The sequence below is a fragment of the Onychostoma macrolepis genome, chromosome 09, assembly GCF_012432095.1.
Source record: "Onychostoma macrolepis isolate SWU-2019 chromosome 09, ASM1243209v1, whole genome shotgun sequence".
Taxonomy (NCBI): domain Eukaryota; kingdom Metazoa; phylum Chordata; class Actinopteri; order Cypriniformes; family Cyprinidae; genus Onychostoma; species Onychostoma macrolepis.
In genome coordinates, this window is record NC_081163.1 from 14,486,074 (window position 1) to 14,512,165 (window position 26,092).

General features: G+C 40.0%; 1 protein-coding gene across 4 annotated transcripts in view; it reads left to right on the forward strand.

The window, feature by feature from the left end:
- The window catches only part of nalcn (sodium leak channel, non-selective), a 112,147-nt gene that overhangs the window by 75,300 nt on the left and 10,755 nt on the right, over nt 1-26,092 (forward strand). For all 4 annotated transcript variants that reach the window (XM_058786187.1, XM_058786188.1, XM_058786190.1 and 1 more), the window contains 16 exons: nt 11,510-11,646; nt 11,911-12,052; nt 12,350-12,423; nt 15,833-15,934; nt 16,064-16,133; nt 16,257-16,348; nt 16,777-16,899; nt 17,097-17,153; nt 17,960-18,080; nt 18,642-18,773; nt 19,160-19,327; nt 19,810-19,914; nt 20,008-20,114; nt 21,908-22,028; nt 22,120-22,218; nt 22,312-22,405. In XM_058786187.1, coding sequence (XP_058642170.1) covers nt 11,510-11,646; nt 11,911-12,052; nt 12,350-12,423; nt 15,833-15,934; nt 16,064-16,133; nt 16,257-16,348; nt 16,777-16,899; nt 17,097-17,153; nt 17,960-18,080; nt 18,642-18,773; nt 19,160-19,327; nt 19,810-19,914; nt 20,008-20,114; nt 21,908-22,028; nt 22,120-22,218; nt 22,312-22,405 — 1,744 coding nt within the window. The remainder of the gene's footprint in view (nt 1-11,509; nt 11,647-11,910; nt 12,053-12,349; nt 12,424-15,832; nt 15,935-16,063; nt 16,134-16,256; nt 16,349-16,776; nt 16,900-17,096; nt 17,154-17,959; nt 18,081-18,641; nt 18,774-19,159; nt 19,328-19,809; nt 19,915-20,007; nt 20,115-21,907; nt 22,029-22,119; nt 22,219-22,311; nt 22,406-26,092) is intronic.

Genomic DNA, 26,092 nt, shown 5'->3' on the forward strand with positions numbered 1-26,092 from the left:
CGACTTGAGATGATTGGAAAGGTTGTAATGAAGGTTTTCATACTTTTTGACACCAAGGACCCCTAAATATGACCATATACACAGCCAACCATTCAAACATATCGCATTCATAATCGTAGACGAATCGCCTGCGATTATGAACACGGTTTTGCGTAGTTTGTCAGTGCAGTATGGCTCTGTGTATTAAATGCCGCTCCATCTGAAAGCACGTGATGGAGATTTACTACTAATCACAGAACCGGCTTTACTGATGAGATGCACATGACAAACGCATGCGATTAATTGCACAGCCTTAATTTGGGGTCAGTAAGATTAATGTTTTTTCAAAGATGCCCACCAAGGATGCATTCATTTGATCAAAAATACCGTAAAACAGTAATATTGTGAAATATTGTTACACTTAAAATGTTTTTTATTTTATTTTAATATACTTTTACGTTTAAAATAAATGTAATTTATTACTCTGATGGCAAAGCTGAATTTTCAGCAGCAGTTGTTCCAGGTCTGTCACATGATCACAAATCATTCTAATATGCTGATTTGGTGTTCAAGAACATTTTTCTTTTTATTATCAATGTTGAAAATGGGTCTGCTGCTTAATATTTTTGTGGAAACCATGGTAAAGTTTTTCTTCAGGATTCTTTGCTGAATGGAAAGAACATAAATAGATTTTTTTTGTGACAGTGTATGACTCTTTACTGTAAGTTTTGATCAGTTTAATGTGAATGATCCTTGAATCCTTAATCCACGGTTTGAACAAATCAGGTAAACCAATTACTCAATGGCCCATCAATAAAGAGAGCCATTACTTCATTTCTGAATCAATCAGATGTTTGAACGAATCGAATCAAATCGAATAATTGAATTGAAACCTGTTCAATACAATATTTACTGTCGCCTACTGGCAGATTTGATTTCTTACTTAGAGTATAATTTCATTAAAAATAATATTAATTTCATATTTACATATGAATAAAAAAAAATCTGAATTTTTTTTTTTTAAAAACATGAATAAAAAACTAATTGAAGGGATAGTTCACCTAAAAATTAAAAAAGAAAATCTATCTTGTAATGATTATTTGATGTTTTTCTCATTTAACACAGTAATGGTTTTAAATTATCTTTTGTGGGTGATTTTCGATGAAATTGATTGAAGATGAAGATTACATATTTTCATCGGTTGACAGCCCTGTATAGGTGTATTGATATTTGGTGAATTGCCAAGATTCAGAGGTGTTAAAGTGGCAAGTGGAATTTCATGTGTTGAAAGAACAGTCTAGCTGTCATGACCTGAATAAGCCGGTCTCCCTCTCTGACCGCTGTTTGTTACACATCACCTTTGTGCCATGTCTCCTGATGCAGTCTGTTCATTCGGCCGGTCATGAGTCGTTTCTCTCTCTGATGGCAGAGATTGATGGTTGTTAGCAGCTTAAGAAATCATTACTTTCCTCCGGTTAAATGGCAGTGAGAAGTGTCTAGGGCTGATAGGCGAAATGTTTATCTTTTTATTGACAGAAATCAAATGGAGGACTTTTCCTCAGGGAAGGGGGGGGAGGATCTGGCAGTGGGGCCATGCTTTCTTGGTTGACTGAGGTCCCTTCAAGAGCTACAGACTTCACGCTTCAAATCAAAACCTTCTAGCATGCCAAACTTTTATTTGTCAAATCTACAACAATATAGTATACAGCAGTACTTGTTGACATTGCCTTATGACAGTGTGAGTGGTGCATGGCTCTTCAAATGTCACCACCACGATTTTTCCAAAACTCCTAACCCTAAGCATGAGCTGTAGTACTATACTGTAACAAGCAACACTAATTAGATACACTCACTATGAGTCATATTGCAGAGTACAAGCATCCATTCATGAATACTTTTTCTACAAAGCAATGCTGCTGTTATCAGGAGGCAGCGTTCGGGTTGTGTTTAACAGTCTTCTATAGGTAGAAGCTGTTCTGTAGCTGGTTGTATTGAATGTTTTCTTTGTCACATTAAAGAACTATCCAAAGATTGAACTTAAGAAAAGTTCACAGTGTCAACTATTGTATATGTGCTTGGTGTCAGATGTTCTTTTGGGTCTAACCATACTGCCATCTAGTGCCTACAGCTCCCACTCCATATGATACAAGTTCACCAGGTAAATCTCACAAAGAATCATATCAGTCAGATCACATTTCTTGACAAAATTATATTTAGCCTATTTTTTAGGACTATTTAATTTTTATTTTTTATTTTTTGTCAAAGGTTTCTTAATTTCCATTAAAAATATTATTTTTTTAATGCACTCCTGCATGGATGTATAGATTAAATTTTTTTAAATTTATTTTTCATTGTGTTTTTTAATATTAAATTAAATTTAGCAAATAATGTAATGACGTATGTTACTGTTTAATAATAATACTTAATATATTAATAATATGTTTTAAATATTTAAATAATATATACAGATTTTTCATGAACTAAATCAGAATTGGCTTGTGTGGTTGTCTTTAATTGGCATGAAAATAATGTGATGAATTTTAATAGTCCTAAAAATAGACTCGGTATGACCTAGATAGATTCTTAACAGGTTTCTTCACCCTTCTAGCAGAAATGTTTTACCGTGTGACTGATGTTTTAGCCTGACTGCCTGGCTGTTTGGAGTCAATTTAAGTTTGTAAGAAAGAAACTCCAGAGTTCCAGTCCAGCTAAACTCAGTTTTGTGGTATACAGCCAGGTTTAGTAACAGACAAAAAAGTCGTCTATGATATTATTGCTGTGAATGAAACAAAGATAAACTGCAGGAATTTTGAAATTCAAAGTTATTTTCTTTTCTGAGAGTTGCTTCCAGCAACTAAAGCATGCAATGTGTTCTTTTCACATCACATGAGAGAATATCATCTCCGGTAATTTTTGGTTTCTTTTTCATTTTGTTTTCTGTTAATTTCCCATCTCTTGCAGTCATCTGCACAAAGCACATCTGGTCCTGCTCAGAAATTCCTGAAAAAAATTGCAGTGGGGCTCAGATGTACAAACACACACACATTTGTATATTATCACACCCAGTCTAAAAAGTGTGGCGTCAACAATTTGTCACACATGCACACAAACACACATGCCGGTCCCCTCTGGCTGCGATAGACATGAAAGGACCCTCGGTAACAGGCCTGTCCATCAAATGTGGCTTCCAGTGCTCCATCCTCTGATCTAACAGTCACGCCCACACCCCCACCCTCGCTGCAGCACCTGATCCAGTTGTCTGCTAACCCAGACACTGTGTGTGTGTTCCATCTTTCATCCAGACCCATTTTCATCCTTTCAGCAGCTCACTTGTGTACATTTACATTTAGTCATTTTGCAGACCCTTTTATCCAAAGCGACTTACAATTGGGGTTTTTATGGTAGGGTTTCAACATGAAATCAGAATTGACTTATTTACTTTGACACTTTCCTGGTCTTATTATGCACAATTCATCAGTTTGCGTTATTCCAAAGAAGAATTTTTTTTTTTTCATTATCTTTCATCAAAATGTAATTACTTTGACATTCTCTTTCAGTTGATGTCACCTAGGTTGTGCAGACCAGATCATTTGATCATATTATTCCAACACACTTTCATGAAATTTCATGAGGGTTTTACAATTTTATGAGAATTTGTACAACCATATTTGTTTTTGTTCTGCTCATATCCAACTGAGTGTTAGATTTAGGTGAAGACATTCAAAAAATACCTAGAAATCATATTGAAGGGGTGGTAAATTGAAATTGGCAACTTGTAAAATACAGGTGCATCTCAACAAATTAGAATATGGTGACATGCCAATCAGCTAATCAACTCAAAACACCTGCAAAGGTTTCCTGAGCCTTCAAAATGGTCTCTCAGTTTGGTTCACTAGGCTACACAATCATGGGGAAGACTGCTGATCTGACAGTTGTCCAGAATACAATCATTGACACCCTTCACAAGAAGGGTAAGCCACAAACATTCATTGCCAAAGAAGCTGGCTGTTCACAGAGTGCTGTATCCAAGTATGTTAACAGAAAGTTGAGTGGAAGGAAAAAGTGTGGAAGAAAAAGATGCACAACCAACCGAGAGTAATGACAACCTTGACAGCCTTATGAGGATTGTCAAGCAAAATCGATTCAAGAATTTGGGTGAACTTCACAAGGAATGGACTGAGGCTGGGGTCAAGGCATCAAGAGCCACCACACACAGACATGTCAAGGAATTTGGCTACAGTTGTCGTATTCCTCTTGTTAAGCCACTCCTGAACCACAGACAACGTCAGAGGCGTCTTACCTGGGCTAAGGAGAAGAAGAACTGGACTGTTGGCCAGTGGTCCAAAGTCCTCTTTTCAGATGAGAGCAAGTTTTGTATTTCATTTGGAAACCAAGGTCCTAGAGTCTGGAGGAAGGGTGGAGAAGCTCATAGCCCAAGTTGCTTGAAGTCCACTGTTACGTTTCCAGAGTCTGTGATGATTTGGGGTGCAATGTCATCTGCTGGTGTTGGTCCATTGTGTTTTTTTTTGAAAACCAAAGTTACTGCACCCGTTTACCAAGAAATTTTGGAGCACTTCATGCTTCCTTCTGCTGACCAGCTTTTTGAAGATGCTGATTTCATTTTCCAGCAGGATTTGGCACCTGCCCACACTGCCAAAAGCACCAAAAGTTGGTTAAATTGGTTGGTTAATTTGAGTTGAATTACTGAAATAAATGAACTTTTCCACGACATTATAATTTATTGAGATGCACCTGTATTTACAAATTCTTATGAGTTTGTGCTGCATATTGTGATTTATTTATGTTTCATGTAAATGCATTAACCTGATTGGTTTAGCATAATTACCAAAAATCTGAATAAGACAGCTGACACATGCCTGCATTAATCAAAATTCCTTGTTATGTACACTACGGTATAATGTCATTAACAGTTATAACAATATATATAACAGGTACACACACACACACACACACACACACACGCACACATATATATGTATATGTGTGTGTTTGGCATGATAAAATTGAATATAAATAAATATTCATTACTTCCAGTAAAGAATAGCTGGATTGTCTGCATTTATTATTTGTAATGATATGCTGATTACGAGGTACTTGGGAATATTTCAGTTGCCGTACAACGTACAAGAGCTTTTTGGGGAACATCAGATGTTTTGCCTTACCATGCTGTGCCACTCTTGCCGTACTAAATATTCGGCCAGTCATCCTCTCAGGTGGCAAAGGTGTGCCTCTAAGAGGTCTGGGAGTTTATAGCCTATGCAGCACCATGCCTCATTAGATACTAAATGAGAAGGAGAGAATGACCCCTCTACCCCTGAGCTGCTTATGGAAGTTCACCAAGTCTGGTGCAGAGTAGAGTGGCACGTGTAATGTATGTTTATCAGGCATGCTAGAACTAAATCAGCAGCCACAGAACACAATCTAAAAGTCTGGAGCAGGGGTCTCCACTGCATTTTTAAACATTTATCTTCTTTTAACTTAACACAGTGTCTAAAAAATACAGAATTTGTATGCACATACCCATACATAGATGTTTACATATATAGTGCAGTCATCCTGAACTAGACCATCTGCTCATATTCATGTCATTCTACATAATAAATGTCAATGGAGTCCAGTGTTGTTTTTGGCCCCATTGACTTTCATTGTATGGACATAAACAGTTTCATTCTTCAAAACATCTTCTTTTGTGTTCCACACAAGAAAGTCATACGTGTTTGAAATTACATGAGATTGAATACATGATAACAGAATTTTCAGTTTTATGTGTACTATCTCTTTCATTGCTGCTGTATTCTTGCCAGTTTCAGACTGTAGACTTTTGAGCTTGACATGTCAAATATTCTGATCCTTTTTAAAACCGATATGCGATTATGTCTGCCAATGCTGGCTCTGAAGGTCACACTCACACACACACACACACACACACCGTTAGACATTATTACCTGTGTTTACATTAGCTCTCCACTGTTTTATGGTGACCTAACTGGAGCATAAATGTGTCTAATGGCCTGTAGAGTAAATTTGTGGGATGGTGACATACAGATTTGCAGACCGACCAATCATTCATGACGCTGGGAGCACAGAGCATTATTATAGGCTCCTTTGTGAATGTGCCACAGACCACGCAGCAATTGGTCAATAACCCGAACCCTTGTCTACTTGAAAGGTGGGGGACTTGGAGAATAGCCTAGTATGGTTCACCTGAGCCTGAAATTGGAAGAATGTGTGAATAGGAGTGAATGGATCACCCTAATGTGTCCCAAGGCCAACACATTCATTTCAGATGCACGGCTCCCACATCTGTGATTTATGGAAAATGCTACATATGATTCATCATTATGAAGAGCTATGGCCATATGCCATTTTTACAAAAAAAAAAAATTCATTACACGCAGACCTTCCACAAGCCATCAGGGGGGAAAAACATACAGCGAGCTACAGGCAATCATGTAGAGATGCAAATCAGCATAATGCGTTGCACTGTATGCAATGTGAACCCATATAATTTCGCCTATTTGATATTGATCTGTTTATTGATCAGGGTAATAAACATGACTAAACATCTGAAGATAAGTTAAAAGAAAGAGTACAACTTTACAATCCGTATCCGTCTCATGTAATCGCTCAATCAGGGTTTCAGCCGCACAAAGACGTCAATATTATAACGGCTTGTAAACAATGTCACTTAACGTCACATTTATCTCAGAAAAAACATTTTCGGTGATCATAAACGCATTAGTCAGATAAAATAAAAAATTAAGAAAAATAAACTGTTGAGAGGGGCATTTTGCTAAATATATGCATCGGTCCCACTTTATATTAGGTGGCCTTAACTACTACTTACATCAAAAAATAAGTACAATGTACTTATTGTGTTCATATTGTATTGCAAAACACTATTGCTGCTATTGAGGTGGGATATGGGTAAGGTTAGGGACAGGTTTGGTGGTATAGGTAGGTTTAAGGGTGGGTTAAGGTGTAAGTGATGGGTCAACAGTGTAACTATAAATGTAATTACAGAAATTAATTACAGATATTGTATTGCAAAACACTATTGCTGCTATTGAGGTGGGATATGGGTAAGGTTAGGGACAGGTTTGGTGGTATAGGTAGGTTTAAGGGTGTGTTAAGGTGTAAGTGATGGGTCAACAGTGTAACTATAAATGTAATTACAGAAATTAATTACAGATGTAATTACATATAGGTATTTTTAAAACAACCTGATCTCACAGAATTCCGTGTAATGTTCACGGACTTAATTAACCCCGAATCTGTGGTGGCATCACGGAATCGCCGAAAATTCCGTGATGGGCTCACAGAAGGCATCAGCCGTGGTCCATGCACGGATTCACTGGTTCAACACCAGCGCTGCATCGGACCACGTAAAAAGAGTGACTCCGATGCAGTTATACTTTCACTGGAGTACCTGACCCCACCCCTACCCTAAACCTACCCAGTTCTGAACAATAATGATGACGATAAATCTCCCAGTATCGCGTCGGCATATTGATGCTAAGGGTTTCCGTGCGTGGAGCACGGCTGATGCCTGTCACTGACTTACATTGGTATCACTTCTGTGAGCCCATCAGGTAATTTTCGATGATTCTGTGATGCCACCACAGATTCGGAGGTTAATTAAGTCCGTGAACATTACACGGAATTCTGTGAGATCATGTTGTTTTAAAAATATAGGTACAATGTAAAAACATGTATGTACACAGTAAGTGCATTGTACCAAATGATTAATTCAAATGTAAGTACATAGTAGTTAAGGCCACCTAATATAAAGCGGGACCCTGCCACCATTATGTTTATATTTCAAAAAAACTAATTGAAGTAGAAATATTATGTAGGCTAATTGTAACTTTATTATTTTAAAAACTTCATTAAGTGTAATTTTAACAAATTAGTCAGTTTTAACCTTCGATATTATAGTAATGTAGTACCAGCTAACTCTCATGTATATTTTACAGCATTAGTTGAGAGATTTTTTTTCCTTGAGAAAATTTGGCATGTACTCTACCTGATATATATCCAAAATAATCTATATTGAATCGAATCGCAAGCTTGTGAATGAGAATCGAATCGAATCATGAAATGTGTGTCAAAACCCAGCCCTAGTAGTATTACCGGTACTTATATACTATTTATTTATTTTTTTTTTCAATTAACATTTTAATTTTAGTTATCACTATGCGATTAACAGATTTCAAGTGAAGTTATGTATTCTTTTCACCATTATTAAAAGTCATACAGGTTTGGAAAAACATGAGGCTTAGTAAATACTGAAACAATCTTTATTTTTGGGTGAAATTTTTTTATACTGGAGGGATGTAAATTGTGTTGGTATTAGTTAGGAGCGCGTGTTCTCTCTGCAGTGCTCCGTGTCGTGTGTGTCTCTTTGTGAGAGCTAATCAGAGGCTGTTGCCAAGTAAAGCACAGAGTTGAAGCCACCCCGCAGAGTGCAGAGCTATTGATTGGAGCCCTGGGGACCTGTAAGGTTTCAAACACACACTCTTTTACAATAAAGTTGCCCTAAAACAAATGTAGACTATTCTTTTTTTTGAATTGGAGACAGGGAAATCCATCTTTGCTTCAGTGCAGACTAGACCGGTTTTTATATTTTCCAGCAAGAAGCACAGCAAATGGTCGGTTTCCCTATGTATTTTTCTCACTTACGTACTATTCTGTATCCAGCTTCTGCAATAAATGCAAGATTGCTGAGGGAACCCTCATACACTGCTTTTAGGGGTGTTTAAGGTCCAACAGTTCTGGTCAGGTGTTTTCTTAGAATTGGAGAAAATTTTCTCCTGCCATCTGCAGTTTAGGACCTAAGATCTGCCGACTGGGCCTAACACAGGACCACCCTCATGGCTTTATAGGTACTCTTGCAAATTTTTGCAAAATGATTTAATCGCGATTAATCACATCCAAAATAAAAGTTTTTGTTTACATAATATATGTATGTATACTGTGTATATTTATTATGTATACATAAATACACACATACAGTATATATATTTTAAATATTTCCATTTGTATACATTTATATATTCATATTATTATATTTTATATTAAATATAAATATATTTAATATATAAACATAACATATTTTTCTTAAATATATGCATGCATGTGTTTGTAATTATATATACACAGTAAACACACATATATTATGTAAACCAAAACCTTTATTTGGGAGTAATCGCGATTAATCGTTTGACAGCACTACGAGTCGCAAGTGCATTTTGTTGCAATGGATAACAGCCATAACCCCTTCGGTGGCCCAGTGGATAAGTGTCGCTAAGGGACTTGTCCCTAACGAAGCCTACTCCACAGCACTAAGAGATGAACCCTTTAAGTTTCATATGATCTGGGGCCCCTTTCTTAAATATCTAGGTGTGCAGGCGGAACATATGTTATTCCCTGGGAATTAAAAATCTAGTGTGGAATGGATTGAAGTGAAGTTGATTATTATCATTATTATAATAAATTATCCCTGTAATTTCTAAAAAAAATGCAATTAAATACTATTCTGAATATTTGTTGTGAATGTTTTTGGTATATAAACAATGGATTCCTGTTGACCTTTTCACAATGGCCATTGGCCACAAACATTGGTCCAGAATGATTTTATGCACTTTTTGGTTACATGTCACGTTTGGTTTGAGTAGGTGTTTACTCTCACCTCAATACATTGAAATTATTAAGATCCATGTTGAGCACATTTTCTCTTGGCTTAAGCATCCAACAGCATTGTTTTTACTTCAGACAGCCTCTCAGTAACATTAGCACAACCTCTCCACCATAGTGCTTCACTTCCAGCACAGAGCATGACCTGCTGTCTGTAACTCTGAAAAAACAGCATGTGATGCATTACAGAGGTCTGAATGTATGGCCAATTCGAGCGTTGAATGAGAAAAATCATGAGTCATAATACAATAATACGATGCAATGACATTATTTGCATTTCTATTTTTGACGGTTCCTCTTGGTTACTCTTGCCAAATGCTTTTCATTTCCTGAAGGGTCCAGGTCAGCTGCTTATTTCCAGCGGTAAAGCTATCATCAGAGAACCTAATTTTGGTGCTTCTTACTTCTAATCAGAAATGCATCGTATATTTATCTACAGGCGTCCAGATGGACGCTTCCAGCCAAAGAATTCGAATACTTTTTTAATATGTAATTAAATTAATTGCTCTCCGTTATTTTTGACAGAAAGTCATTTCTGAATACATATTTCAGTTTTGCTTTGCTTACCTAATAAACATTGTGTTGAATTATATTATATTGCAGCAGTGATAGATAGCGAACCAATAATTGTTTGCGAGAAAATAAAATACAACTAACCTTATACTCATGCTTAGTAGGATAGCAAAATAAATAGGCTTATAAAGAACACTTCCCATATCACATATCTTTTATTGTCTGATTGTGTGATCTAACAATGGCATTTCTCTATATATCTATCTATGGTATTTTGACAAAAATTTATGACAATAGGTAGATGCCAACATTACATTGTCGAAACCATTAACAAATCTACACCACTTACTGTAAATATATGGGTTCACTTGCAAGAAGGATAAACATGGTTTGTGCCAACCACTGTTAAATATTGGGTTGTACTGTTGGGTTTCCATTTGATGTCAGTGTACAATCTGGGTCCTGAAGCAAAACAAGTTGACAGCCAGTGTTGTAATGGACCGATAACTGCATTGAGACTGTGCGCTGCTGCCATCTTTGGACAGCCTAGTGGAACAGCATTCTGTTAACATAACGTTTTGATTTTAAATCCTGCCAAACGAACATCTTGTTCTCAAAAAAAAAAAAAATTAAAAAAAAAAATTAATAATTTTAAATAATTAAATGTTTAAATAACGTTAAGAATTAAATAAGAATGCAAGATTTAAATTATTTAGAAATTAGGATTATTGTTTTAGTAAATCAAACTGTAATTACATGTTGTTTTTTAATCTGTAGGGAATCAAATGGATTTCTTTTAATGTGCATTCATAAGCATGTTTAGAACATTTGAAACAATCTGTCATTTCAGTTTGATCTTATTCACTTTAATTTATGCATCTCTTCTGACAGGAGAATGAGAAGTGATCCTCTAGCGTGCTCCGGCCTAATCATCTGAGGCCTTTATGTTGCTTGATAGACATGAAGAAAGATAAAAGGTTATGGCACATAAAGTCTGTTAAGCCTCAGAGGGCCACATTAATTCAGAGCAGTGCACCATACAGGCTAACCCCTTCCTCTCTCACCAAAAGAAGTGAACTGAATATAAAATACACCATCTTTGCATTCTACTTGAAGACCCACTGAGTTTTCAAAAGGGGCAGTCAGAAGTAGAGATGGACAACTTATGTCAATTTTGGACTGTCCACCAAATGTTTTGAAGGCTATGTGTGAAAACGCAATGTGGCCCCATCAGAGTCTCTCAGTTGAGTCACAGAATGAGACATTTGTTTCAAGTGAGTCTTCTGGCTTCTCTCCACAGCTGAAACAGAGCGAAGCCAATGCTGATACGAAAGAGAAACTTCCTCTGCGATTACGGATCTTTGAGAAGTTCCCCAATCGACCACAGATGGTGAAAATCTCCAAGCTGCCATCAGACTTCACAGTGCCCAGAATCAGGTACTGTATGCACTGAATGATACCTCATATCTTGTGAACTGTTAAAGAGAGAAGAAAAAAACTTACATTAAGGAGGCTTCCAAACCATATACAGTATATGAGACAGAGTGTCATTGGACTCTCTTGGTGGTGGCTTTTACTTATTTATTCCTTTACACTGAATGCCTCCTACTTCGTCCTCAAGAATCCTCTGAAAACGTGAAGTCCCTTGTGTGTTTGCGTGTGACTGTTTGGTTATGCGTGTGCCGTGGGCGTGTGCCGCAGGGAGAGCTTCATGAAGCAGTTCATCGACCGACAGCAGCAGGACCCCAGCTGTCTGTTCCGTCGCCTTCCCTCAGCGTCATCTTCATCCTGCGACCATTCCAAGAGGTCTGCCATTGAGGATAATAAATACATAGATCAGAAGGTACCACACTCCATCACTCCCACGGTCTGCCCCCTCAATACACACAGAGACTGAACAATACATTCATGAATGTTCTGAAAGGAACAGATCTATTTCCCACGCAACAAGACTTAAATAACCAGCAGTTACATAACTACATTTTGTTGATTACATTGGGATGTTTTTGTTTGCTGATATCAAATTCAGCTTTACCCATATAATAATAGCTGTTTGCAAATATATCCGTCTGAATTATATTGTGTATTGATCCGTGTCTCCTGTGTGCATCTTACTGTCTAAACTGCTTTTTCTTCCTAGCTTCGAAAGTCAGTATTTAGCATCCGGGCACGTAACCTCATGGAAAAGGAAACCACTATCAATAAAATTCTGCGGTGAGCTTGATCTATTATACAATAATATGAGCTTCATTTATTTACGTTCAATGACTGAGATTGATATTTAGCTTTTAGTATGCACATCCTAGCTAGGCTACAGATTTATTACCATATAGTCATCTAAAAAGTCAAATCAAATCAATTTTTCATAAGTGCAAACATATTTATAATCACAATTTTTGAAATTGTTATGTTCAGATAACTGAATTCAGTGTGTTATTGAATGAGAATTTTAAAATGAATTTATATTAAGATATTTGGTATCGCTTTACTTAAAGCCTTTATGTATAATGCATTATAAAAGTAGTTTTAATGCTTTAGTTATGCTTCATAATGCACCTTATAATGCATTATACAATCTCATGAACAATTGTAACCACAGTTAATACATTATAACACTTATCAATCCATTGTTACACATGCATTTTAAATTCAGTTATAATTATTTACAAGATATAATGTATTACAATGCAAATTATGAATAGTTATAATGCATTATACCCTTTAATAACCCTTTATAATGCATTATACATAAAGGCTTTAAGTAAAGTGTTACCAGATATTTGATGGGCCAGCAGGAATAGTAATAGAGCATTGCTTTGTTCTCTGGCAGCTTTGGGCAAAAACACATTAATTCCTATACAGGGTGAATATGTTTTGATTTCGATCCTCCATTTCCATGATTTCGACTCCATGTTTGTCCTCCAGCCAGCCCGGCAGTCAGAGCAGATAATGGCGTCATATCAATATAACTGTTAGTGGGTCACCTGTGAGCATGAACGAACAAATTAATATTTAAAAATCTGGCAGCGATGAAGCCAAGTATTCCCACATTTTGGTTCAACCGCTCTCGTCTCAGTCGTTAAGTTTCAGATCACGTCGATGCCGTCCCCACCTCCCTTGTGTTATATACACACACACTCATACACCTCACCTTGTCCACCCCTCCTCCTCCAGCTAAGCAGACAGACGGCACATCAGTAGCCATCCCACGTCTTCTGTGCCGTCTGGGGCATTCAGTCTGTCTGCATACACACATGCGCACACACACATCCCTCATCAGCCAGGCACTCATCACTCTGAGTGGCCATAAATAAGGGCGACGTGTTCTCTTGAAGCTGAAATTGTCATTAGCTGTGTTCTGGTACATGACTCTACAATTAATGGACAATAGAGAGGCGGTGGTGAGCAGACGGCTTTTCAAAGCATACATAGATCAGCACTGATTTAGAGCATAAACAGCCAATGGGATCACAGCAGCGGAACAATCTCCCAATACCAATTATAGCAACAGCCTCACCAGTTACATTTCATCTCCAGACATAGCTTTGAAAGATTTGCCTTTAATAAACTGTCAGAAAGCACCACAAGGGGCTTCTTTACTATTTTTTCTTACAGATCTCTTGTTCTTTTAAATAGTGATGCATTTATTTATTTATTTTTGGTTTTATACAAAGATTTGTTCTTGACATGTTCAAGCAGTTGTCACAAACACAATATATGGGTCATCTTCAAAAAACAAAGTAGTTTGTGTGAGAAAAATGCAGGTAAATTACTACTGCTGGACATACAGTAAATTCAAACCTCAAACCCAAAGTAGCTTATATATATATATATATATATATATATATATATACTCTGTATATATATATATACGGTAATGTAATGTGATGAATGAGTAGAAATTTGATATTCCAATTCCAATTTGATATCAGCTGACCTTCAATGACCACATTGCAAAGACTGCTCGATCTTGCAGGTTCGCACTATACAACATCAGAAAGATCAGGCCCTTTCTGACAGAGCATGCTGCACAACTTCTTGTCCAGGCCCTTGTCATTTCTAGGCTGGACTATTGCAATGCTCTTCTGGCTGGACTTCCGTCAAACACAGTCAAACCTCTACAAATGATTCAGAATGCAGCGGCACGACTGGTCTTCAACGAGCCCAAAAGAGCCCATGTTACACCTCTCTTTATCTCCCTGCACTGGCTACCAGTCGCGGCTCGCATCAAGTTCAAGACACTGATGCTTGCATATAGGACAACCACTGGCTCAGCACCCGTTTACTTGCACTCTCTATTAACAAACTACATCCCCTCCAGAAATCTGAGATCTGCTAGTGAGTGACGCCTCGTGGTACCATCACAGAGAGGCTCAAAATCACTCTCCAGAACATTCTCGTTCATCATTCCTGGCTGGTGGAATGATCTTCCCACCCCTATCCGGAATGCTGGATCCCTGTCAATCTTCAAGCAACAACTGAAAACTCATCTCTTTCGACGGCACTTGACTTCATCCTAAACTTAAAATAAAAAATACAAAAATACAAAAATTCTCTTTACTTATTCCTTCCTTTGGTAGTTTGTATTTATTTGAACAATGCCTGAGACTTGGTGTTGCAAGCACTTCGTCTGTCTGATTGCCTCTTCAAGATGAATCGCTTTATGTATTCCCCAATTGTAAGTCGCTTTGGATAAAAGCGTCTGCAAAATGACTAAATGTAAATGTAAAATGTATTATTTAATTCAGTTCATTATGTGCACTGAACATTAAACTTTATAGCATGATTAAAATTTAAATGTAAAGAGTTAAATCAACCAAATATTGTGTCTAAATTCAGTATGCTGTTAAATAAATCAGTATTAACTCATGGGAAAACACAAATGGGTCGCTTGCTGAGAATGTCCCACATGTATACAGAAAGTTACTTTGGTGTAAATGGAGTCAATCATCTAAGTTTTGTCATTTTTGGCAGAAGTGGAGCCTAGTAGATATGTAACCTCATATACCTATACTAAGTATGCCAAATTTTTCCTAGGAGATTAATTCCCTCCTGCTGCTTCATCTTCACTTCACTGTTAGCCTGAATTTTTAGTGCACCACAGGTCACATCTGACCACTCTGAAAAAAGGATTAATTAGTTTCCTCTCCGTGGGTGCCCCTGTTCCTTAGAACTGTTTCCACCTGCACAACACAGTGTTAGCTAATAAGAACCATCTGCTGTGTCGGATGTACAACAGCGTACATGACAGACAATAGTGGCATAGCTTAAGGGCTGTTCACTGATGATCTTCACACAATCCTATACATTTACAGTATGTATAGTAAAACTTATTTGCATTTGTAGTACCCCCCCACCCCCCAAAATGAAAACCTTTAGCTTTTGTAATGTGAATTATTTCTAAGTGAAAAAATAGTGGAAATAATTTAGGATGGGACTTCAAAATTAAGATAGTTATTAGATTTTGATGAATAACATGCTTGAATCATGCACAGTAAAACTAAGAAATTAAATAAAAGCCAGTTTGGATTTAATGTTGTCTTAATATTGTATGGGCAGTAAAACAATGTAATTTTTTTTTTTCTTGACCTAGTTATGGTTTGTCTGTGTTATTTTTTTTCAGAGCCTGCACTAGACAACGTATGCTGAGTGGTTCTTTTGAGGGTCAGCCAACAAAAGAGAGATCCATACTCAGTGTCCAGCACCACATCCGCCAAGAACGCCGGTTAGGAAAGCACATTAACATGCTTTCACATACTCATCTATTTAATTTATATAAGGATCAATTGATGGATGTATAATCATAAAATGCACTACATTATGCTAGTGTGTTAACCTGCTCTTTTTGGCACAGGTCCCTCAGACATGGCTCTACCAGCCAGAGAATCAGTAGAGGGAAATCCCTGGAAACACTCACTCAGGATGTGTGTACACACACACACACACACACACACACACGCACACACACACTCAGATATCACCGAGTAATAGCTGACAGCACTATCTGTGACTATCTGTGATCTCTGACATGCGTGTGAACTCTTCAGCACTCCAGCACGGTCCGCTACCGTAACGCCCAGCGGGAGGACAGTGAAATCAAGATGATACAAGAGAAAAAGGAGCAGGCTGAGATGAAACGGTATTTCTGACACTCCATACACTTGCCTTGGCATGCGGTCAGTCGAACAGATCTTATCCCCCCCAAACAAAACATGCCATGTGGGAGTTATTACACCATATCTTTCTCTTCTACTGTATGCTGATGGTGGCATAGTGCCATCGGTGTATGACAACAAGACATATTGCAGGGAAGCAAAGCTTTTGTTTTAGGTCGGCTGTATTTATTTGCTGTGTTCAGAGGGCAAGGAGGGACTGTAAAAGAGAGATCAGATCACATTTTAGCTGATTTACAGATACAGTACACTAAAAGAACTAGTAAGGTCCCTTCTGTTCATCCTATATCTTTCTATCTTTTCCATACTTTATCCCAAAGCAGGACTAATAAAAGCAGTGTTTGCTGAATATGAGATTTCAAAATGAAAAGCCTATAATGTTTTTTTTCTCCAGAAAAGTCCAAGAGGAGGAACTCCGGGAAAACCATCCATACTTTGACAAACCACTCTTCATCGTTGGTAGAGAGCATCGCTTCCGGAACTTTTGCCGAATGATTGTGCGGGCCCGTTTCAATGCGTAAGACCAAAGCAAATACAAATCCACTGCAGTATATTATTAGTTACAGTAGCATTTTCATACGCCTCAATGAGATGACTAATCCCTTTGTACCATAATCACTGAAAAAATGCCATGTTGTTTCACAAACTGTTGTGTGTGTGTATGTGTGTTACATTTCTTTGCTGACACTGTGCTAATGGGCTTTTTATGAATAGGTCAAAAACGGATCCCAATACAGGCGCAGTGAACAGCACAAAATACCATCAATTATAGTAAGTCCGTAAATGTTTAGGGCCTTCACACCATGATAGCCTGGTAATATACACAATTCAATATATATAAAAAGGATTGCACATCTTTCTTTTGTAATAAATCATCATTTAAAATGTATGTAATGTAAATTAAATCATAATATATTATTTAAATGGTAAAATATGAGTACATTAGGTAACACTTTATTTCCTTGTTACACGTTACATGCACTTACTATTATAATAACAATAAATCATGCATAATTACATGCAAGTAACCCTAAACCAAACCCTAATCCTAACCCTAACCATATAGTAAGTACATGTAGTTAATTAAAATGACTCAGTACTTGTATAATTACACTGAAACAAGGACACCTTAAAATAAAGTGTAACCGTACATTAATTATGAAATAATGGAATAATTTAGGAGAGAAATGTGCTTTATTGCCATGAAAATAATGTCAAAATAATTATATTTCTTATTTTTTCCTGCATATTTTTGTGGTTAAAATATGACCTGCACATGTTTTCTTGAGATTCCCTCATTTATATGTCTGTTTTGATTCTAGAAAAGTAATATGAGAATGGGCTTTGGAAAGTTTTGATCTGTAAAACACACCAGGGTGGGTTAGTGTGGGATTAGATGGAAACTTTTGGACTTCAGTATCCTAGCAGGATTTCACTAGTTTCAAAAGATCTGCAAAATTAAGACAAAGTTATGTAAGCTCAGACTGAAGAGTCGGAAGAATGCAGAGTAGGAAAAGAGTAGCTCATTTAACCTGCACTAAACCTTGCACGTGTATGTGTCTGTGTGTGTTCTCCAGTGATTTGCTGGGATTGGTAACCTATCTGGACTGGGTGATGATCGTGGTCACCATCTGCTCTTGTATTTCCATGATGTTTGAGTCCCCTTTTACTAGGGTCATGCATGTCCCTACCCTGCAGGTATTCTAAACCCAACCGGTCACCATTCTATCCCACACACACATCCAACTAACTTTTTTACCCTGTAAATGTTCCTCATCGCTTTCCTGAAGGCTGGTCATCATGTCTCACTTTTGTTGCAGTCCAGCACTTTTGATTGCCACTCTTAACTAGTTTTGCCCTTTTGAGCACATTTGATCATGATCCCCACTGATTTAGTCTACTTTGGAGTTCAAGTTGACTTGTTTTTAGGGTGCCTGTTTCAAAGATCTTGTACTTTACGAAGGCTGATTGACCAGCCACTCTTGAAAGTCTTCTGACTCTTTTTCTACACCACTGATTGAAACTCCACTTCAGACAGTCCAGGATGGCCTGATCTTTACCTGATAAGGATATTTTCAAGAGCACAGAGAAAGATTTTTATCCTGGTGTCAGCCTTACCCAGTCTCAAAAGCTTCTCTAACTTACCAGAAGACAAGGAATTGTTATGACAAAGCTGGCAAAACTTTAGCTGTTTTTATAAAAAGCTGCTTTATGAAAGATTGTATTCTATTGTACACTAAACCACCTCTTTCCCTGCAGATCGGAGAATACGTGTTCGTCATCTTCATGAGCATTGAGCTGAACCTGAAGATCATGGCAGATGGTCTGTTCTTCACTCCCACTGCAGTCATCCGAGACTTCGGTGGCGTCATGGACATCTTCATCTACTTAGTAAAACTCCATTCTCAGCTCTCCTGTGAAAAACCCACTTTCCGACACATGTGAAAGGCAGCCTTCTAGCTGATTACTCACTTCTCTAATGAGGCTCTGAAGATTGCATTTTAATGACCCTAAACAGTGTTTTATTTAAATGACCCAGTCATGTCAATTTCATCCTGTTTACTCATTTCAGAAGAATTCTGCCTGTCTCACACAAACATTATTTGCATTTAATATAGCCTACACTTCCACTGCTGACTATTGCATGAGTAATATGTATTGCATTTATATTAATAAAGCAATATAAATATGCCATAGAAAAATAATCTGCAGTTAGTGATTTCACATTCAAGATCAGGATTAAATGAAGAGTTGTGCCCTTTCTGCCCACTCTGTAGGTCAGTCTGATCTTTCTATGCTGGCTACCAAACAATGTGCCTCCTGAGTCTGGTGCCCAGCTCCTCATGATGCTACGCTGCCTGCGCCCATTGCGTATCTTTAAACTGGTGCCCCAAATGAGGAAGGTGGTTCGAGAGGTCCTCAAGGGTTTCAAAGAGATCTTCTTGGTGAGTGAACAAATCGGCCCACTTCCTGCCTGTAGTTGCTCAATGACAGGAGAACAGAGATGGCTGGCTATTTATTAATTCTTCTAAAAGATATATTTTTTTGTACCTTTTTTTTTTTGCATTTATAATTTCATTTTAAATTATTTTTCAGTGTCTTTTTGCATCATTATTTCAATAGATGATATTTTGGAACGAGGTTTGTGTTCTGAGTACATAAACTTTGATTTAAATTGTTTTGTGGCATGACCCCTTTAATTGAAAATCGAGAAGCTCTCTTCTTTGGAGTAGTGGAATGCAATGCATGAACTCAACAGTATTTGTCTAGGAGATTTCTTTATGGACCTTCTTTATTAAAGCTTTGCTCCCCTTGGGTACTTTTCTTTGAGCTTATTATAGGGTTACTGTATATGAGAGTAATGCACTGACCATATTTTGTGGGAAAGCCATTTTGCTGTAGACCGGATTATTGATTTCCCAAACAGGTCTCTATTCTTCTTCTGACACTAATGCTGGTGTTTGCAACCTTCGGGGTGCAACTCTTTGCTGGAAAACTTGCCAAATGTAATGATCCCCATATCTCCAGTAAGGTACAATGTAATTCTTACAACTTTTCAAACTAAGTTCGGAGTGGATGCACTTCTGCACTTCACTAAAATTTTGTGCATTGTGTACTTTTTCAGGAGGACTGCCATGGCATCTTTAGAATCAATGTGAGCATTTCAAAGAACCTGAATTTAAAGCTCAGGCCAGGCGAGAAGAAACCAGGATTCTGGGTGCCAAGAGTTTGGTATGAAATGGAAAAAGAATGTTCTCTATAGTTTTTTGTTGTTGTTGTTTTTCAAATGTTCAAATTTAGTGTACAATAATACAAAATAAAAATGTATTTTTGATATTTATTAGACTAAAAATTTTTTTTTTTTACAAATGATTAGAGTTCAGTTTCATTTAAAAGCACAGAATAATTAATCACAAACGGTACCTGTCACATCTTCAGTGTTGAGGTCTTTTTGAGAAATCCCTGTAGTAACATCTCATCTGTGACAGCACAAACCAGTATGATAAATGCTCTCATCAGATAAACAGCACCACATTTTCATCATGTTTCATATGTATTTTCCCCATAAGCAATAGTCAGTGTTGCAGTGCAGTTGTACGGTTTGTCATGGGCACAGAGCAGGGGGCTGATATATCCTTCCCTCAGGCATAAACACAAACAACACAATCATACACCCACACACCAATGAGTCTGTTATTGCTCTGGAGATGTGTGGCAACACAATGGCAAATTATTTGTGAGACGTTAAATAATGAAGACCAGCAAAAGACACACGTGGGTCCATAGCCGTTCTAGAGCAAGCAAGGTTTCTGCTAATGCTGAATAACAGAGAGAGAGAGAGAGAAAGGTTGTTGCTCTTTTATCTTTGAGCGCTTTGCGTGGTAACAGGAAAAAAGCTAGGCGTTTGATCCTCTTGGTATTGTGTTCGTGTTCAGCCCATAGAGCAGTGTGTCTCCAGTCCGCTCACATACACACACACACGCACACATATTTGTTTTTGTGAAAAGTGGGGACATCCCATAGGTGTAATGGTTTTTATACTGTACAAACTGTATGTGATATTGCCCTACACCTAACCCTACCCCTTAAAGGAAACTTTGTGCTATTTCAGATTTTCAATACACTCCGTTCTGTGTGATTTATAAGCGTCTTGAAAAGTGGGGACATGGGGTAATGTCCTGAAAAGTCACTTTCTCCTTGTAATACCTATGTCATACCCTTGTCATTATACAAATTTATGTCCTAATTTGTCACAAAAACGTGTGCACACACGCACGCACACAAACACACACACACACACACACACACACACACACACACAGACAGACAGACAGGCAGGCAGGCAGGCAGACAGACACCATTACATTTTGGTACATTTTATACCTGAGATTATAATAAGGGAACAGCTGAATGTTTTTTGTTGTTGTTGTTGTTGTTTTTCCTCTTGTTGTTGTTGTTTTTATTTATTTATTTTTTATGTTTTAAGAGCACTGGTACTTTATCTTTAACTCAGAAGATGAGTTGACAAAATTATTTAAGTCACATTTTAAAAATGCTTTCTGAATGTTCTTGGTTTCGTGTCATTGCTTTAAATGTGATTATAACAATTAATGTCTGGTTCATATTTCAATAAAATAAAATACAATTTTAGAGTCAACAATGTTTTTCCATTGTGATATTATTTTCATTACCATTACATACTATAATGAAAATCATTCTTTGCAAATACATTGTATGCTTATAATTATACTTTACACATATACTTTACATTTTAAATAATATGTAATTATTTTTTTCTGCCTTACAGTAATAAGAATTAATTTTTTTTTTTTTTTCAAAACAGAAAGTTATTGAGAATTTCGGGAGCAAGGAGAAAGTAAATGTGCTCATGAAAATGTCACAATGGAAAATAAAAACATGCTTAATATTCTAAGATATAATTTTATATTTTACTTTTGATTTAGGGGTGACATTTTTTAGACACAAATAAAAATGTCAAATATCTCTTGAACTGCTCTTTTTAGGGCAAACCCTCGAAACTTCAATTTTGATAATGTGGGCAACGCCATGCTGGCTCTGTTTGAGGTGCTGTCACTGAAGGGCTGGGTGGAGGTGAGAGATGTCATCATACACAGAGTAGGACCGGTAAGTTACTTTTATTAAGACACTAAACTGTGTACTGAACTGACTGATCATGACTGCACTGTTTAGGACATTTGATTGTCTCTTAAAACAGATTCATGGCATCTACATCCACGTCTTTGTGTTCTTGGGCTGTATGATCGGACTTACTCTCTTTGTTGGTGTTGTCATAGCCAACTTTAATGAAAATAAGGTATGGCAGTTTTCTTACTGTTATCTGATGAGTAACTACAGTAGGCTGTTGTTGACGGATCCCTGATCAGGTGTGTTGGATGTGTTTGCTTAGGGCACTGCTCTTTTGACCGTGGATCAGAGGAGATGGGAAGATTTGAAAAGTCGACTGAAGATTGCTCAGCCCCTCCACCTCCCCCCACGCCCAGGTAACGTCTCGGTTACGTATGTAACCCTCGTTCCCTGAAGGAGGGAACGGAGACGTCACGTCGGTGACCGACGAATTGGGATCTCGCCAGCGAGACCAATCCACTTCGAGTGTAACTAAATAAGCAATTGGACATTGGCATGCGGATTCCGCATCTGGCTGCCACACCCCGCAGCGTGGGTATAAAAGGTAGCAGGTGCACTGCATTAATTCATGCTTTCGCTGAGGAGCTGAGCCGGTGACCCAGCAGCTCAGCAGTGGTACAGCAACTGTGGCGACGTGACGTCTCCATTCCCTCCTTCAGGGAATGAGGGTTACATATGTAACCGAGACGTTCCCTTTCAGTCGGTCACTACGAGTCACGTTGGTGACCGACGAATTGGGATCCCTACCAAAGCGCCACAGGAGCTGCCCCCTGCAGTGCCCTGTGTAGGCTTCCTGGTCCTTCCTATAAGGCAGACGATAGGACCGGACTCTACACAGAGAAGGTCAACTACTGCTGTTCCTTGAGCAACCCAAACAGTAGGACTTGGATAACACTGGGAAAGCGTGCCCTTCCAGCTGGAAGAGGCACACTGCGGAGTCACCTCCTCCCAGAGGGGGTTAAGTGACATTTACTCATGTAAAGTAACCCCGTAGAGCCATATTGCACTTGGAAGTCTCTGAGATGGCACAGGCTGCATTATTTAGAGACAGCAGAACGTGGTCTGCCAGGGAAACACGGCTCTAGTAAGTATACCGTGGAATACACATATGGGATTCCCAACAGGGTCACTCATATGGGCACTGGCCTCACACCAGATTTCAAGGCCTGGCGCCGGATGCTCCACCACGTCTGGCCACCGGAGTACTGGAGCACTCTACAGGGTTTGCCCGGTCAGGGAACTCTCTGGAGAATTTAGGTGTTAAGGACGCCGCAAGCTGACTCTGAACCGGGCCTCTCAGTGCCACTATCCGTTTGAGGTGAGAACACAGGAGGAAACTGGTTCGACACGCAGGCTATAGAACCTAGTGAACGTGTTAGGAGTCGCCCAGCCCGCAGCTCTACAGATGTCTGCTAGTGAGGCACCATGAGCCAGCGCCCAGGACGATGCAACACCCCTAGTGGAGTGAGCACGCAACCTGAGCGGGCAAGGCACACCTTGTGCTTCATAGGCCAAGGTGATGGCATCCACTATCCAGTGGGCCATCCTCTGCTTGGAGACAGCCTTCCCCTTCTGCTGTCCTCCGTAAACAGACAAAGAGCTGTTCTGAGGTCCTGAAGCTCTGAGTTCTATCCACGTACTGCCACAGTGCGCGTACAGGACAGAGCAAAGCTAGGGCTGGGTCTGCCTCCTCCAGGGGCACTGCTTGCAGGTTCACCACCTGGTCCCTGAAGGGAGTGGTAGGAACCTTGGGCATGTAGCCGGGCCGGGGTCTCAGTGTTGCACTGGAGTCAACCGGCCCAAACTCAAGGCACGATTCGTTGACCGAAAATGCCTGCAGGTCCCCCACCCTCTTGATCAAGGCCAATGCAGTCAGGAGTAGGGTTTTCATAGAGATAAACGTTAACTCGACTGACTGCACAGGCTCAAAGGGGGCAGCTTGTAGGGCTCTTAGCACCAATGCCAAATCTCAAGAGGGTAGGAAGGGAGGCCTAGGAGGATTTAACCTCCTGGCCCCCCTAAGGAACCTGACGACCAGATCATGCTTCCCCACCGATCTCCCCTCTATGGGGTCGTGGTGGGCGGAAATAGCAGCAACATAAACCTTAAGGGTAGAGGGGTACAGCCTACGCTCCAGCCCTTGCTGCAAGAAGGACAGCATGGCTCTGATCGAACATCTCCGGGGGTCCTCACAGTGAGAGGAACACCATTCGACGAACATGTTCCACTTCAGCGCATAGGCCCGTCTTGTGGACGGTGCTCGTGCTGAAGCAATTGTGAATGCTACCTCCTGGGGTAGGTCACCTAGAACCTCCGCGTCCCGTCCAGGGACCACACATGAAGTTTCCACAGGTCCGGACATGGGTGCCCCGTCTCTGAGAAAGCAGAACCTTTCTCAGAGGAATCGGCCAGGGAGGGGCTGTCGTGAGGAGCATGAGTTCCAGGAACCTGTTCCTCGTCCTCCCTGATCTTGCACAGTGTCTGTGCTAGCAGGCTCACTGGGGGGAACACATATTTGCGCAGGCCCCAGGGCCAGCTGTGTGCCAGTGCATCTGTGCCGAGCGTTGCCTCGGTTAGGGAGTAGAACCACTGGCAGTGGGTGGTTTCTGGAGATGCAAACAGGTCCACCTGAGCAACTCCGAACCGTCTCTAAATCAGCTGGACTGCCTGGGGATGGAGTCTCCACTCTCCTGGAAGTTGCGACATGTGATGGGAGCGTACACCGCCTTACCGGTTGATGTACGCAACGGTCGCAGTGTTGTCTGTGCAGACCAGAACGTCCCTGCCCCGAAGGTGCCCTCTGAGGCGACTCAAGGCAAGGTGTACTGCCAGCAACTCGAGGCAATTGATATGCCAACCCGTCCATACCTCTGACACTGCATGCCCGTTGTACGTGGCTCCCCAGCCGGTGGCCGAGGCATCCGTGAATACCACAGCATGCCTGGATACCTGCTCCAGGGGCACGCTTGCCTGAAGGAATGAGGGATCTGTCCGCGGGCTGAAGGTTTTGCGGCAAGCCAGTGTAATCTGAACCCGGTGAGTACCGCGTCGCAACACCCACCTCGGGACTCGGCCATGGAGCCAGTGCTTTAGCGGTCTCATATGGAGCAGACCAAACGGAACTATCACCACAGCTGCAGCCATATGCCCCAGGAGCCTCTGAAAGAGTTTCAGTGGGACCGCCGTCCTGCCTGATAAAGTTCAGTTCACAGCACTGACTGAGCATGTTCCTGGGTGAGGCGTGCTGTCTGGTTGACAGAGTCCAACTCCACGCCGAGAAAAGAGATCCTCTGCGTTGGCACGAGTTTGCTCTTTTCCCAGTTGACCCGAAGACCCAACTGGCTGAGGTGCCTGAGCACCAAGTCCCTGTGTGCACACAACTGCTCGCGAGACTGTTTGAATATGAGCCAGTCGTCGAGATAGTTGAGGATGCACACACCCCGTTCTCTCAAGGGAACAAGGGCCGCCTCTGCGACTTTGGTGATAGGGACAGCCCGAAGGGCAGGACCTTGTACTGATACGCCCAACCCTCAAACGCGAACCGCAGAAATGGCCTGTGCCGCGGGAGGATCGAGACATGAAAGTATGCGTTCTTCAGGTCGATCGCTGCAAACCAATCTTGGGGACGGACGCACCGGAAAATGCGTTTCTGCGTCAACATCTTTAATGGCAGCTTGTGAAGTGCACGGTTCAAAACTCGCAGATCCAAGATCAGTGGTCGTAACCCACCGCTTTTCTTGAGCACAATGAAGTAAGGGCTGTAAAACCCCGATTCATATCGGCTGGAGGGACCGGCTCTATCACATCCTTCGCCAGCAGGGGCATCGACGGCCTTGACTGAAGTGAACCGGATGCCTCTGAACCTGGGGGTGGAACACAGTGACCCGGACCAGGGCCTGTGACGGCAGGGGGCGGGGTCTGGGTGTGAAGTGACACTCACCTGATTCCTCCTCGTGCGGGAGAAAGCGCAGGAGCCCGGCTTGAGGCGTGTGACGCCATGAAGCGGGGACTCGAGTGCCATGAATGGGTAGGAGGGGTGCTCT